Below are 15733 nucleotides of genomic sequence, written 5' to 3' on the forward strand. Positions count from 1 at the left end.
CATCCAACGCCCTATACCTTTGGAGCTCACTGTCTTGAGTGTCCAACAGTCCCAAAGTTTCACCGAACTCTTTGGACTACTAAAGCTCAATGACTTGAATCCTGCAACTGGCGTCCAACAGTTTTTTGGTATCGCCCGATAGTGTATCAGACTTTTAACTCCCAAATTGACTTGAATGGGTTGTCCAACTTTACTATCTACACAACTTTAGTTTCATCTTAGTTTAAAATACCTTATTTAGTTCAAAGTAACCATTAGATAAATCAAATTGGACAATCCTAGCCAAATCAAATCAGTTCCATAGACAATAATATTAAAACAACCCAAAAATAATATTCTAAGTAATAAAATCACAATTCAATTCTAATATTATACTAAAAAATTTTACCAATATTTCTTAACATACCAAATTCTAAATTTTACTATTCATAGTTTACATATCAACATTATTAAATTAACATAAATACTAGTTAAATTTTACTATACCATTCACAAATTCACAATGCGTTCATTCATTTGATTAAACCACAAGCTCCATAAACACCGCCTCACACATGTTGCTTTACTTACATGTAGAAAACTATTATCAACAATCATAACACCTTGACAATCCTAACCAAACAAATATTCATCTTAGGCTCTTACCACATGCAAACCCAAAACATCTCACATGCAACAAATTTCTTAACAAACCAAAAAGAAAGGCAAACAATGAACTTACTATGTTCAAGATTATGATCAAATAGGATTGTAGACCTTGATTCCAAAAGTATTATAGCTTTCTTCAATCTTCAAACAGATGAAGGATGAAGTCAAAGATCTAAAAAAATACATAAAAAAGTATAAAAAAAGTTTTTGAGAAATTGTAGTTCTCATGAAATGAAATTTGATTAGTAGAATATCTATTTATAATTAAACCTTTTATGAATAAATAATAGAACGTCATCATTAAAACCAATACTACTCTTAAACTATTTTCTAGGTGCTTATAATTCTCACTAACAAAGAAAAATTTTCTTACTAAAAAATTAACTTATTAGGTAAGAGATAAGGATACATTCTCTTCATTTCCTCTTATAGAATCCACCTAGATTTGTCTGACCTACCGTTCCACTGTATCCTTACCAAATTGAAAACTCTACCCATGTGATATTTTGCCTGGTGTTCAACCGTTTAAACTAGCTTATACAAATGGATAACATTCATACAATTATTATTTCACTTTTAAATCAGAACTTCCAAATATAGTAACCAATTACCTGATTTTTTATGCTCATGTACTAACCACTACTCAACAACAACTTTCTTCAACTTTTATCATTATAAAAACACAAATTCTCCCTTTGAACTTCATCTTCTCTCAACTTGAAATCATTAATTTGATTAGTACTAATTAACAGTTTTATTATGCATCTCAAATTAAGATCGTCTAATTGCACTTCCTTAACCCTTTTAATGAACTCATTAGTTATAGTCAAATAACTACAAACTTACACGATCTCATCACATCTCTACTCCCAAGTTTGCGTGATCTTTCTCTACCCACTCTAAGTCTTTCATAAGCAAAACTATAATTTGAACCATTTTTTTCTTAATGTTAAATTAATTTTCCCTTTAATAAACACATGTGATAATTACTATAAATTAAATATAATTTCAATCACCTTAAATATTAATAAAAAACAAAATTATACTTGTTATATTAAGAGAATAATTATTTTTACTATACCAAAAATAAAATACATCAATACTCAAAGTGGTATTTTACCCTATTATAGTACATAATATTAATATAAGCACAGTGTAACATTACTATATTACACTCATATAATAAGCAACACATTGAAATATTCAGCGATAAATCTCCGCCAAACTAATCCATATTTTTTTAATAATATTATTAAAATGAATTATATAATAAACTTGCAATGAAAAATAGTTAAACTGGGTTATTATCTCATTAACCAATTAGTTATTTTTATATTCAACTTGTTGATATTTAACTTAATTATATGGTGAATCAAACATTTCTTGTAAGAGATATGTTATTTTTTAAAATAAAATATTAATAACGGAAATATTAGCTATATTTAAAGATTATATTGTTCTAAATAATCTCATATTACTAATCAATATGAACTTTGACCGAAAAGATTATATTATTCACATTGTATAAATATATCATTTTATAAGATGTAAGAATGCTAACGTTCTAAATTTTATAGAACCCATGCCAAATAATATAAAATATTACTAATTATTTTTAGAAAAAATATGATATATTTTTACATATTATTAGGCTTAATTAATTTTGAAGTCTCTCATAAACTTAAATATTTTTTAAATTAGTTCTTTCTTATCTATATTTGAAATATTTTTATTTTTTAATAAACTTTCTTGTGATTAATGTAAAATAATATTACAGTTAATATAAAAAGGAGATGTGATTTTTATGATTTTAATTAAAAATGTATTAGAAAATATATTTTCGTTATCACCTATATATGATAATAACAAAGATAGTCACATAGTCACTGTAGTTAAGGACGTGGAAGTAGTCAAAAGTATGATGATGTAACACTCCAAAAATACAGTATAAAACTATATAATAGAATAATCACATGTTAATAATATTACAGATCAGTCTTACAAAAGATAGGACATACGTTTATGGCCGAACGACCTTACAGAATAACTAGAAAGTTAAAACTATACAAATAAGCAATCTAGATCGAACGGTTTACAAAAGACCTATACCGAACGGTCATACAAAAGAAAAAGGTAAAAGATGATCGAACGGTCATCGTACAAATAAACTAACTACTAACCGAACGATTCTACTGTTCGGTCTTAACTTCTACCTCGACCAAACTTTCTTCTTCTAGCGCTTCTTCCAACAGCTCTTCTCCTTTTGCTCACATGCGACAGGACAATAACCGAACGTACAAAACGGACAAGACAGGAAAATAGGGTAAGCTTATGTAATTTAATTCATGTAATAGCATATATTTCACACAATCAACTAAACAAGATAAATCATTAACTCCTTCATGCAAAGCCTAATACTAGACTCTGACTGTCCGGACTATATGAATTCTGTGTAGCTACGACGTTCGTGCACCCGGGTGATGTAGTAACTGGGATACCCTCAACAGCTGCCACCCGAGGTTAGTCCTATCTGTCCAAATTAACCATAAGGACTAGGACCTCCTGTCATTCCCACACATGACTTACCCTTCTCTATGTGAGAATGAGTAATCACGGAATATCAGGATGAACCGCCAGCTTAGCTTTATCCACATTCATACTTTACCAATTTCCAATATTCATTCATGAGATATTCCTCCCCGGAACACTCTTTCATATTCATACTCATTTCATATACATCATATTCCATCATCTTTCATTTTCAAAACCTCAAATCGAACCAATTTGAATACAGATCCCATAGGATACCAAATACCGACCGTTAATCTTCAACCCCGAACGAGACCGAACACTTGGAGTGAGACTGAGAGATCTCCAGTTCCAAAACAGATCAAAATCGAGAGAGTTACTATCGGGATTGAGAAAGAGGCCGATTACAATAATATTTCTCAAAGACTAACATAATCGAATGTTATTTACAAGGTGAGCCAATTCAATGAACTGACTCATGAGAGTTTAGACCGAACGCCAATAAGCCTAGGCCGAGTACTAAGACTCTAGGTCGAACACCATAGAAACTGATACTGTAGGACATCGAATAATAATAAGTAACGGAATTATATGAAGAAACTAAACGCTATAAATACTTAGCTTATTTATGAGTTTAACATCAAGGAGAACGAGTGCTAGTCGAAGACCAAGCACTGTAGAGACCGAACACTATTGGTTTTGGCCGAATGCTCTTATTTAAAAATTAAATTACAGAATCAAGGTCGAGCACTTGGTTTAAGACCGAGCACCACTTAGTACAAGCACTTAGTGTAAGACCGAGTGTAACACCCGAATATTTTAAAGGGTATTACTGATAGTAGAGACTAAATTAATTTGATATCTCATATAAACAATCAAACTTTATTTCAATTACTCCAAAGTACAATACCAAACTTACAAACTTTAAACAATATAGTCTTCACCATTGAAATTTCAACTTATAAATTTTACACAACATAATCTTCCCAATACAAATTTATTCTTTTTACAAAAATCCCTGAAAGTTTTTCCCCGCATCTCTCTCATCTCTAAGCTTTTTCAACCGCATCTGCAACATTATCTAATCACATATAACATGAGTTATATGATCATAGTACAAACAAATAAGGGTAAGCCAACCATATCATAAAATCATTAAACTTGTAACAAAAATATTAAAATCATGTATTTCTGCAATTGATAAAATATCATTATTCCGATGTCATTAATTCATCATTATCAAAATCATCTTTCTCATTTCCATAAATCTTACAAGTGTACCATGCTTACTCATGAAGCCTTATGATCAGACCGCTCTCTGCCTGCTTCCTTAAGCCTCACTTACATACTATGTCTTACTTTGTGAAGCCTTATGGTCAGACCCCTCTCTGCCTGCTTCCATAAACCTCAGGTGTTACTTTGCTCATACCAAACTCTCATGGTATAACTCGAACATACTACTCCCGGTAGTAAACATCATTTCATAAGTAATGATTTCTCATATCCACTCCAACATTTCATAAAAACCAACAATTCATACCCTCTTATCCACCTAACTCAATCATGTTCATTCTTTAATCATGAATTCATAATAACCCGTTTTGGTATCGATAAATTAAACATATTGCCAGATATCATGCTTCATATTATAAACTCATTTTGCCCATAACGAGTATAACTCAACATATTTTCACCAAACAAAGATCATGGATCAACCAAAATACATCAACATATCTTAAGAACTACATATTAAAGTCTGGGTTCAATGTAATGATAAATAAAATATATATGAAATTTTTACCATGATAATATTATGCATCTACAATCAACTTGTTTTATTTTATTTTCATCCTAATAGAGATTTTTCTTTACCCCAATTGGTCACCGGAGAGGACCCAGATGTCTGAACGCATCAAACTCACCTTCGACGCTAGCACATATGACTAGTCACAACTGACTGGACCAGGCCAGGGCTGCTCTATGATCAGGGATGTGCCAACTCAGGTTTTTAAGGTTCCTCTATCCTACCAACAAAGGGAGGCCTTCAATAATTAACAATTTGTTTATTTAATTTATCTACCTTGTTTTCTTATGCTCTAAATCTTAAAATGCCTAATTTTACTTCCTCTCACAACAACCTCAAACACTGTATATATATTTAATACCCATATACAAGCTATTACAGAACCCTTATTCCAAACCTTCCAACAAGATTAATTTCAGCCAACAAACTCATTCAATAAAATCATCACAATAAACATCCATAATAGAATTCATACAAGATAATTATAAACAATTAACAATAATAAAACATTACTATAAATGGTCATAGAAGAATACAATATTTGACAATCATAAAAATAATCTTAATATAAAAATTTATGGGGAAACAAGAAGTTGAATCTGGCAGAGCCGGTTAGACAACTTCTAATCCATCCATCAATACATTATAATTAAATAACAAGAACAATACATGTCTGGGGAAATAAGAAGTTGAATCTGGCAAAGCCGGTTAGACAACTTCTAATCCTTCCAAAAATGCAATAAAATAAATAAGTAAAGAAATAAATAGTTTGGGGAAACAAGAAGTTGAATCTGGCAGAGCCGGTTAGACAACTTCTAATCCTTCCAAAAATGTAATAAAATAAATACGGAAGGAAATAAAAAGTTTGGGGAATCAAGAGATTGAATCTGGCAGAGCCGGTTAGACAATTTCTAATCCTTCCAAAATACAATAAAAAAAAATAAGGAAAACAATAAAATGTTTGGGGAAACAAGAAATTGAATCTGGCAGAGCCGGTTAGACAATTTCTAATCCTTCCAAAATACAATAAAAAAATAAGGAAAACAATAAAATGTTTGGGGAAACAAGAAATTGAATCTGGCAGAGCCGGTTAGACAATTTCTAATCCTTCCAAAATACAAAAATAAACCACTAATAACATACAATTGACATAACATAATCAATATCACATTTTACAACTATCACACTTGGATATTAACACACAAAAAAAACATATTCTCATTTAAAATTCAAAATCATACAGAAACAAAATACTCCATATTTAAGATTTAAAATCAGACAAAAGAAAAATATAGCATATTCAAGACTCAAGATAATACAAAAAGAAATACTCAAAGTTAGCTTCCCTTACCTCTATTCCAGACTTAGTTTCCTCTTCTCAAACCGTTCTCCGGAAACTTCCAGAATTTCCTCTCTTTAACTAGAATTTCCTCTAACTCTCTTCTCTCACAATTTCTCTAGAATTTTGGTGTAAATCTTCAGCCTCCCCCCTTGGCTATTTATAGCCAAAAATTTTACTATTCATTTTTACTATTCATTTTTACTATTCACTTTTACTATTCATTTTTACTATTCAAAAATTATTTTTTATTCACCATTCTTATCTCTGAATGATTAATTCTACGTGGAGTGTTCTCTTCCATAATTTATTTTAATATTTTTTTTTAACTATTCACTATTCACTATTCACTATTTACTATTTACTATTTACTATTCACATTTCTAAAAAAAATCCTAAATAAGTTATCAAAAATTTGAAGCTCTCCCTCTAAAATTACTATAACTTTATATCCAAAAATTTACATTTTTCTATCCATTAAAATTATTATTACTAATAAAATGTTAAAATTTACTATTATAAATATTTTTTTTTTCATGGATCTTACATTTTAACTTACAAATATTTTCAAGGATCTTACACCGAGCACTACTTAGTACGAGCGCTTGGTGTAAGACTGAACACTACTAAACTTATAGAATAAAGGCTTGATAAATATAAGATATCATTTAACTAGTGTTCAAGAATGAACGAAATATACAAATACATATAGATATACTGAAGTTTATAACCAAAATGAAAACGCTCGGTCCTCAACTGGAATTCTCTCCAAATGACAAAATCCAGTTCCAACCGAGTCCACAAGAAAACCGAACGGTCAATGACCTTCAATGACAAACATCAATTTTCACATAGAAATACAGACTTAGAATTCATACTCTTATTAATACATTCCTTAGCATTTATCTTCATACATTCATACAGCCAAAACATAGTAACAATCATACTTCATATTTCATCCAACAATCAAACAAGCATGCCAGCATTCAAAAACGAGAATAAAAATCAAATTATATAAGCTTTCCTTACCTCTTAACGTGACCGAACGCTCACAGATATGGTTACTGGTTCACCTCTACAAATCCTTCTACCCTCAACGCTCGACAACTTCCGAAACTAAACCAAACAGAAAATCCATAAAGTCTCAGAACAAGATGATTGATTCATGCAACCCGTAAACTAGGTTTGCATGTACCAGGAAACCACATGGCTGAGGGAGAGATGAACTTACCAGCTCGGAATCGAAAACTAATCAGTTCAAACGAACGCCCTCGACGCCGGGAATGCTCAGGTGTGGTCTTTTTGATGATCGGAGGAAGAAAAGAGTAAGATTTTGTAGAGAGAAGATTAAGAAATCTTAGAGAGAAGAGGAGAAGAATGGATTTTCAGAAGGTTGAAGAAGATGGTTGCATGCAGAGAGTGGCGTGAATTTTTTTGAAAACTCAGAGTTTTACTCCTACCGTCAAAACCGAACAGTCACTCCACTGCTCACACCTGTCTTCCACTTTCTGTTTTCCAGCTCCCCTTTCTCGACACTTGTCTTCCTCGACAACTTGTTCCTATGAGTTTAATATTGTCACTACACTTTGATGAGAAGTTTCACGCAAACGTAGAAGAGAAAGATGAGGACACTAATGCTATTTTGAAATTTAAAACAAAAAATTGACATTTATTATGAATAGATTTAACATCAATTTAACATGAACACGGTGATATTATAAACTTTTTTGCACAAGTAGTCATTTATGTTTCTTTTCATCAAAAAGTCTTGTGTTGAGTTAGATTTATTTTAATCCTCAATTCACTTGTGCAAAATATTGGATACATCAAAACTTGAGTGTCTTGTGGACAACATTTAGATTAAAAACTGTATAAGCCTTTAAGATAATTTCATCTCGGTATTATGATAGTAATATAAGATAATAACATATGCAAATATTTAGTTGACATAAAATTTTCTGCAAGGTATCAAAGCAAAGCATATTATAAGATTTTATTACCACAAGAATCTACATAAAATTTTCAAATACTTGTTTAGAGTGTTAAAGATTATTTTTGTTTATTTTCATTCCCTAAATTTAAATTTACATAACCTTTATATAAGTTAGCAATGATTCAAACTTACAGAAGTTAAATCTATTTTTTCTATATGATGTATTTACTGATAATTTCTTGAATTTTTTTACCAAATTATTTATCATTGTTTGTATTTTTGGCTGATTAAAAAAACTATTTTTTTAATTACTTTTGTTTTATCAAATTATTCTTATCACTGTTGTTATATTCTGTGCTATTGTAATGCTCGTATAATATATTTCTGTTGATTAAAAAACATTAGTTTTAATGACATCTCACATTTTAATTGTTTGCCCATGTTAAAATTGATCCACATTTAGGTATATTTTGACATTTTTCTTTCTTTGTTAATGTAAATCTTCAACCTGATACTAAACACTTCATTCATCTCAGAAATTTATTTAAGCATTACAATACTTTCAAACACTCCACTAAAGTTAGATTTGGATAGGATCTTATCAAACCCTCGAATCTATCTTGAATGTTCTTTTATATTGGTAAAAATGAAGACAAATCCAATATTCACTGATGTAAATTCACACGTAATATTGTTGAACCCAGTTTTTCTGATAAAACTAACATTAGAAAAGCATTTTAAATTTATGTTATTTTTAAACGGATTTTAACAATGTAATAATACATGATATACAGGTATTTATTTATGAAGTTATAAACTTATTTTCCCCAAATAGTATTTAAACATTCTTGTCCTGTTTCATTAATAGCTGTTGAATTATTTCGATTTGACTTTTGAATCCTTGAGGACTTCAATTTTATTTAAAATTTATCTCTAATTTGAATAATTTAAGTTGCTACTTGTTACTTATTGTCAGCTTGTTAGTTTCAAAATATATATTAATTAAAAGGCTAAAGTCAGAGTAAACCATTAAATAAAGTTTAAAATTCATAAATTCAGTGATGTCATCAAATTGACTTCATTAAATATTTAAATTAATAGTGACAACTATTTTCTATCCCAAAATTTCACCATTTAAGCCAAGAAATACGGCACTTCTCTGACCAAAAAAATACTGTATAACATCTCTACGGTCAATTTTATGATGTGACATTGCTAAGGTACAATAACTAACGTTATGCTTGTTAAACAAATGTCTTAATTTATTTTTTCAAAATCCTCATCTTGATTTTTTTAATAAATTAATCCAAATGACAACTATCTATTTATAATTCTATTTTGTAGATCTATATTTAAAAAATTACATAATAAGTTATGCGCTTAAAACCTGAACTTTAAAAGATGCCGCACAATATCAAAATTTAAGACTTTAAATTATAGGAATGAAAAATTATTTTACATTAACATAGTGTGATTTTATGACATATCTTTAAGTAAAATGTACTTAAATTAGCATAGTGAAATCTAAAAAAGAAAAATTGCGTGCATTAATCTTAGAATAGAGATAAACTAATTAAGTGTTAGAGAAAAGATATTATTAACAAGTTTTTTTTTGGATATTTGGTAGGATAAATCTTCTAAGCATTTTGAAATTTTTTGCTCAAAGATATTAAATTTATCTGACAAATAAATATTGTAAGTTTGTGATTGAATAAGAATATCTATAATTAAAATAAAATATATAATATTTAAATCGGTTACGATTGAATTCTCTTTATTTTTCAAGTATTTTATTTAAATAAAACAATTAAAATATTTTATATTTTAACTTTTTGTTTAGATAAATTATTTGAAATTTTTTAAAATATAATTGTAAAATTAAACTTTAAAAAATGTTATGCAAATTTAAATATTTAAATAATATTTAATAATTATATTTTTTAGATACATATGTATAAAGATAAAGTTATTAGTTTCGAAATTTCAATTTTCTTTCTTATTTTAGTGAATTTTAATTTCACCATTATAATTATTTGAAATACTGTCTAAAAGTTTCTAAATTTTAATTTTTTTCATTTAAACTCTATTGATTACTCCGTCCAAACAGCAGGTAAAAATGATTCTTGAATTTCTTCTGCTAAAATTTTGGAAGAGAAAGTTTTTATGAGGGAATTATGTTATATAATTATGATTTATATTGAAAAAGTATTCCAAACCTTGGTTGTGGTATGATTTTGCAGCTTGAAATTACTCCTTCCAGCAGGATCGAATAAAGAGGATTGGAGGGTAGAGAAGGAGAAGAATTTCTTAAAGAAGATGTTTCCCATATATGTCCCATTTTTGGAAATGGAATAAAATCACAGTAACGCAGAAGAATAAAATAAAGAAATTTGAGGAATTCTGATGGTCTTGGATTTTGTTTAGGTTTAAGAATTTGAAAGTCACGTGCATGTGCATATTTCGTAATGGATGAAACGATCTTCTCTCTGTGCCAGTGCATGCCAACTGCATAGTATAAATAAATAAATTAAGACCACTCCCACATGCTTATACTGACAGAATTCGATACCTATTGGAACAAATTTCACGTCTTTCTTGTTTTAAAGAAATATTCAAAGCTGAAAAAATGGCCCATTGCAAAATGGGAAAGAAGGCCAAAGTCAAGGAACTGCAAATCACTCACTGATAACACACATCCATTCTTTACCTTTTGCTTCGGCAGACTTCATTGTTGAGTAGATTTTGTTTAAGAAATGTGTTGTCATAAGAAGATTGAAAGGAGAAAATGAAATGATATAAATGTGGGTATTATGATATGATAAATGATAGCAGAGTAAAATTAACGAGTCTACATAATGGTATCTCTGTTTGGAAATAGTTTGTTCCTAACATTTGAAGTTTGATTTATACATAAAAATAAAAGGCTAAGAAGAACTAAAGGTCAGAAGAAATGGAAGAGTAAACAGACATCCGCATCTCCATGACTTTCTTGTGGGAATTGGAGTGCAAGTAGCTAACAAAAGTAGGACTCTTGGCTGGCCTATACTCTGGTAGTAACCTACCAGACTTGTACCTAACTCCACATGCATTGCAAAGTGTCTTTGGACCTAATGGTCCTGCCCTCCACTGTGGGGTCCTCTGAGCCAAGCAATGGCTGCATCTCCTTGCCATTGCTTGTTGACCACTGCTACCTTCAACCTCACACTCCCCAATCACCACTTTCCTCACTTCTTGCTCCTCCTTTGGCTTTGGCATCATCATCAGTTCACTGTCGGCCAACCAATAAGCCTGTTTCAGGAGTTGAGGGTCAGAACTCAAGGCTTCGTTTTGGGGGTTCAAATGCTGTGACCATATGCTCAAAGGGTCCTTCGTTCTAGGGGCCGAAAGCCTTTTCCTTTTGCTCCTCGCCTTCCCAGGCACGGCAAAATTCTGCAAAGGACACTCATTCTCTTGGGCTCTCTTCAATGTGCCTGAAGAACAACCCTTGCTGCTGCTGCTGCTGCTGCCGCCTGTGCTTATGCTTATTATGCTTGTATTACTCTTAGCCCCACCGCCTCCCAACACAAAACTTGGGGGACTCGAAAAGCAGTCCTCCACAAACTCCGAAAGCCACTCCAACTCGACATCCACTTCCTACACACGTTTCGTGGAACAATCCAAAATATAACAACATATCAGAAATTACTATATACACCACAAAGCATGGCTCCAGTGGTATAGCACTATAGCTACAAACCTGGTAAAGAATTAGTCAAACACTTTCTCAAACCAAGAAAGAAACCATGACAGTAGAACTTGCAAGGTAAATTAAGGTAGAACAGTTCGAAAAGCAGAAAAAGAAATGGATAAAAAAAAAAGACAACATTAAAGTGACCGACTGACCGTGTTCTGAGCAGAGAAGAGGTCATCAAGGCTGCTTGAGCAAGAAGGGGCAAAAACCTGCTCTTGGTGGCATTCAGTGGTAACTGATACACTTTGGCACATATTCATGTTCATCAGAGGCTAAAACTCAAGAGTGTGTAATTTTTGAAGCAATGAGAGAGGGGAGTGAAAGAGAAGAAATAGAGAGAGAGAGAGAGAGAGAGAGCCAAAATTGGTGTTCCAAGTTAGAACTGAACGTTTGTCTGAGGGTACCCTTTATCAATATGGGCCTTGGTTTTTTGTCGGCAGATAAAAGGTTAAAAGCAAAAAGAAAACAAATCAAAATTATCACTGTGAAAGCTCACATCACTATCTCATGCAGACAAAAACACCAATCACCATCTCTCATCTCACATTAACCTTGTTTACCCCAAAACATCATTTAGTTATCTGTATATTCGTTGCTTACCTTTCTTATTTTCCTCTTGTGTTTTTTTCTTCCTATGGCGTGCAAATAGAATAAACCGCCATGTTTTTTTTTTCTGCATGAAGGAAAATAAAGTTGGTAATTTGTTTTTGGGGTAAAAATATTAAGAGTGCGGTTAGGTTTGCAGAGAGAAGTAAGTATTAGATGCTCTGCTTTCCCTTTTGCTTTGCTAAACATCTCAAAAGATGCATTGGAAGAGTCCAAGAGAGCAGGGCACAGACTGCTTCTGCCACTTTCAGATTCATTTTAAATGTTTTAACATTCAGATTCTTCCAAAATCTTTTAACTTTTCCCAAGTTTTCCTGCCTTCAATTTTGTGGTCCTATCACACCCAGGGAAGGTAAGCTTTCTCAATGCAAATATTATAATCTAACCAACAACATTTAAGTTCAAATCACTGCTCTTACAGTAAAATTACACATTAAAACTTCAAATTTATTATTTTACTCTTCTGGTTCAAATCCATTAAAAAAAGTTTTCTACATGTATTACAAATTAAATCTTAGATTATAGTGTTACTAAGAATCTAATGATTTATCCACTTTATGAAATTTTGTTAATGTGACTCAGTACAGTGAATGTACAACATTATATTTGGATAAAAATTGATACGTAATATTGTAAAAAAAAAAGTATCTTGTAAAGTGTGTAAATTAATTGGTGGAAGTTTTTTTTTATATAACCATTTTCTCTTTACTCTTTTTTTGAGAAAGTTATTTATGTCAAGAATTTCAAATTCAAATTCAAAATAACTGATTATTTTGACTTTAAGGGTTTAGGAGCGCACATAACTTAAAAGTTTTGAGAAAAAGTCATCAAGGAGAATAATTTAAATGCTCAGTTCATATAAGTGGTTGTAATATATATATATATATATATATATATATATATATATATATATATATATATATATATATTGTATTTGGGGTATTTTTAAAAATAAATGCTAAATGTTTTATTTAAAAAAAAAAGGTTATCTAATTATAAGTTCTTTGATTCACAATAATGTTGGCTTATTGAAAGAAATGTATAATATTGTTTTTTATAGAAAGAAATTTGATAAATAAAAAATTAAAGTGTGTGAATTTTTTTTATCTTGATTAACATTACTAATGACTTTTTTATCTAAATATGTTAGATGCTTATGAATGAGTTCCGAAGATCACATCAATAAAACATGTCATGTTATAATAATTTATTTGTTGTACCATATCAAGAAAACATTTTGATTTTTATAATTATTGTTATATAAATTTTTAATATATTTGTTTAAAAAGATGTTAGATTTAGCTGTCAAAGTTTCAATATTTGAAAACCTACAAGCGGTGCTTGTTCCACTTGTCACTCTTATTTTACATGTACATGTGTCCAACTTTATATAACTACCCATCCATCAATATTTGAACAGTTCATCTCTTTTTACAATTTTCTACTTGTAACTTTTAGGTTTAAGCTTTTCAATTTCAATATACAACAACTATATATTTAATTTCACTTTAATTTATAATTTCATGAAACTATACTTTCACACTTTTCTCTACTACATATTATTGTCAATAATGTATATATATAACTAAAAAGTAACTTAGAGAAGTAAATAAAAGAAAGAAAGGTCATGGCTTCACACACAAACTATAGTGAATATTTGAATTTGAAAGTGAAACCCAATTACAATATGGTTTCTTGTTGATTGGTTGAAAACTAAAGAAATAAAATAAAATAAAATTCCAGCACCAATATGTGCATGATGAAGTATGGTGGGCCAAAGTTGGATGAGTAATTAATTGAAAATGAATGATCATGAAAGAAGAGGCTTGAAACAGAACCTAGAGAGTAACATAACAAAATAAATATGAATAATTTAAATATATATTTTTTTAATCTTTGGAGACATTTTTAAAACAAAACTGAGATTGAAATTTTGAAGTAAAATAAGTTAAAAGTGTAATATTAATGAGATTATTATTTGAAAAGACTTATTAAAAGACATAAGATTGAAGAATGGGAAGAAGAGAGATGAGTAATGAAGGTTTGTTATCTTGGTGTGTAAAAGAAGGAGAATAATAAGAAATGTTGTATTATGAAGAAGTGATTGATGATGCAGGGAACTTGGTCATGGTGGAAGAGGAGTAGGACCCAGAAATAGGGTTAGAAGGTGCTTGAAAATGAAGCATGAAGGGTTGTTTTGTGAGTATAAGTGAGCAGACATACACATGCAATTAAAACTGCTCAGTAAGTCACCTCTTATGCTTTGACTTCCATACATTCTCTCTCTCATTGCCCTCATATGCAAGGAAAATAATGAAGGAAACACTGTTCTCTAGTTTGATTGGAAATGGGACTCCATATGAATCATCACTCTTCACTGTTCAACCAATAATTTCATCACTCACACCCATTCAACTTAACTATTCCAATAAATCACAAATCTTGGCTAACACTTCTTCTATTATTCCTACCCTCCTTTTACATAACATACAATTTCAATCCTATTTTCTTATTAAATCTCAAATTTACTTTCCAATCAATATTCTTCACTCTTTTATTAACTATGGAGATACATAGATAGGATTTGAACAAAATTATACAAAGACATTACCATCAACTTTAACTTAAACTTTAAAATAATCAATATATTAGTCTTATTTTCTTTTTACTATTTTTTATATATTTAACTTAAAATCTTATAAAATCGATTTACTTATATATTATAAATTTATTTTATTTATGATTAATTTTAAACTTTTAATACATTTTTTGTTAAAAATAATATAAAATTAAATATTAATAAATAATTTGATAATGAATGAAATAATAAATAATAAATTTTGAATGATAGAAATTCTGTTAATTTATATCTGTTTATAAATTTATTTTATCTCCAATAATTAAAAAAATGTGATAAAAGGAAAGTGTAGCCACCTAAGTATGGATAATTGGATATGTTGGAATTAGGATGGATTGTGTTTGATGATCTATCAGTCCTGCTGGAACGTCCTGTGCGGCTGTGCCACATGCGAGACGACGCAATTTCAAATGTCGCATTTTCCCTTTTCCTTTTCCTTAATATGTGACACCAAACCCATCTTTCCCTTTTTACATCAATCTTCTGTCCACAAAGTGGAGTTTTTC

General features: G+C 30.1%; 1 protein-coding gene across 1 annotated transcript; it reads right to left on the reverse strand.

Moving 5' to 3' along the window:
- Positions 1 to 11044: 11044 nt before the first annotated feature.
- Positions 11045 to 12385, reverse strand: LOC124830043 (GATA transcription factor 9-like). Its single transcript, XM_047303649.2, has 2 exons — positions 12136 to 12385; positions 11045 to 11886 (listed from the first exon to the last, which is right to left on the reverse strand). Exons 1-2 carry the CDS (start codon positions 12247 to 12249, stop codon positions 11188 to 11190), a joined length of 813 nt encoding a protein of 270 aa, XP_047159605.1. The 5' UTR covers positions 12250 to 12385; the 3' UTR covers positions 11045 to 11187.
- Positions 12386 to 15733: the final 3348 nt, after the last annotated feature.

This window comes from Vigna umbellata, chromosome 5, assembly GCF_029865625.1.
Source record: "Vigna umbellata cultivar VRB3 chromosome 5, Vumbellata_1.0, whole genome shotgun sequence".
NCBI classification, from domain to species: Eukaryota; Viridiplantae; Streptophyta; class Magnoliopsida; order Fabales; family Fabaceae; genus Vigna; species Vigna umbellata.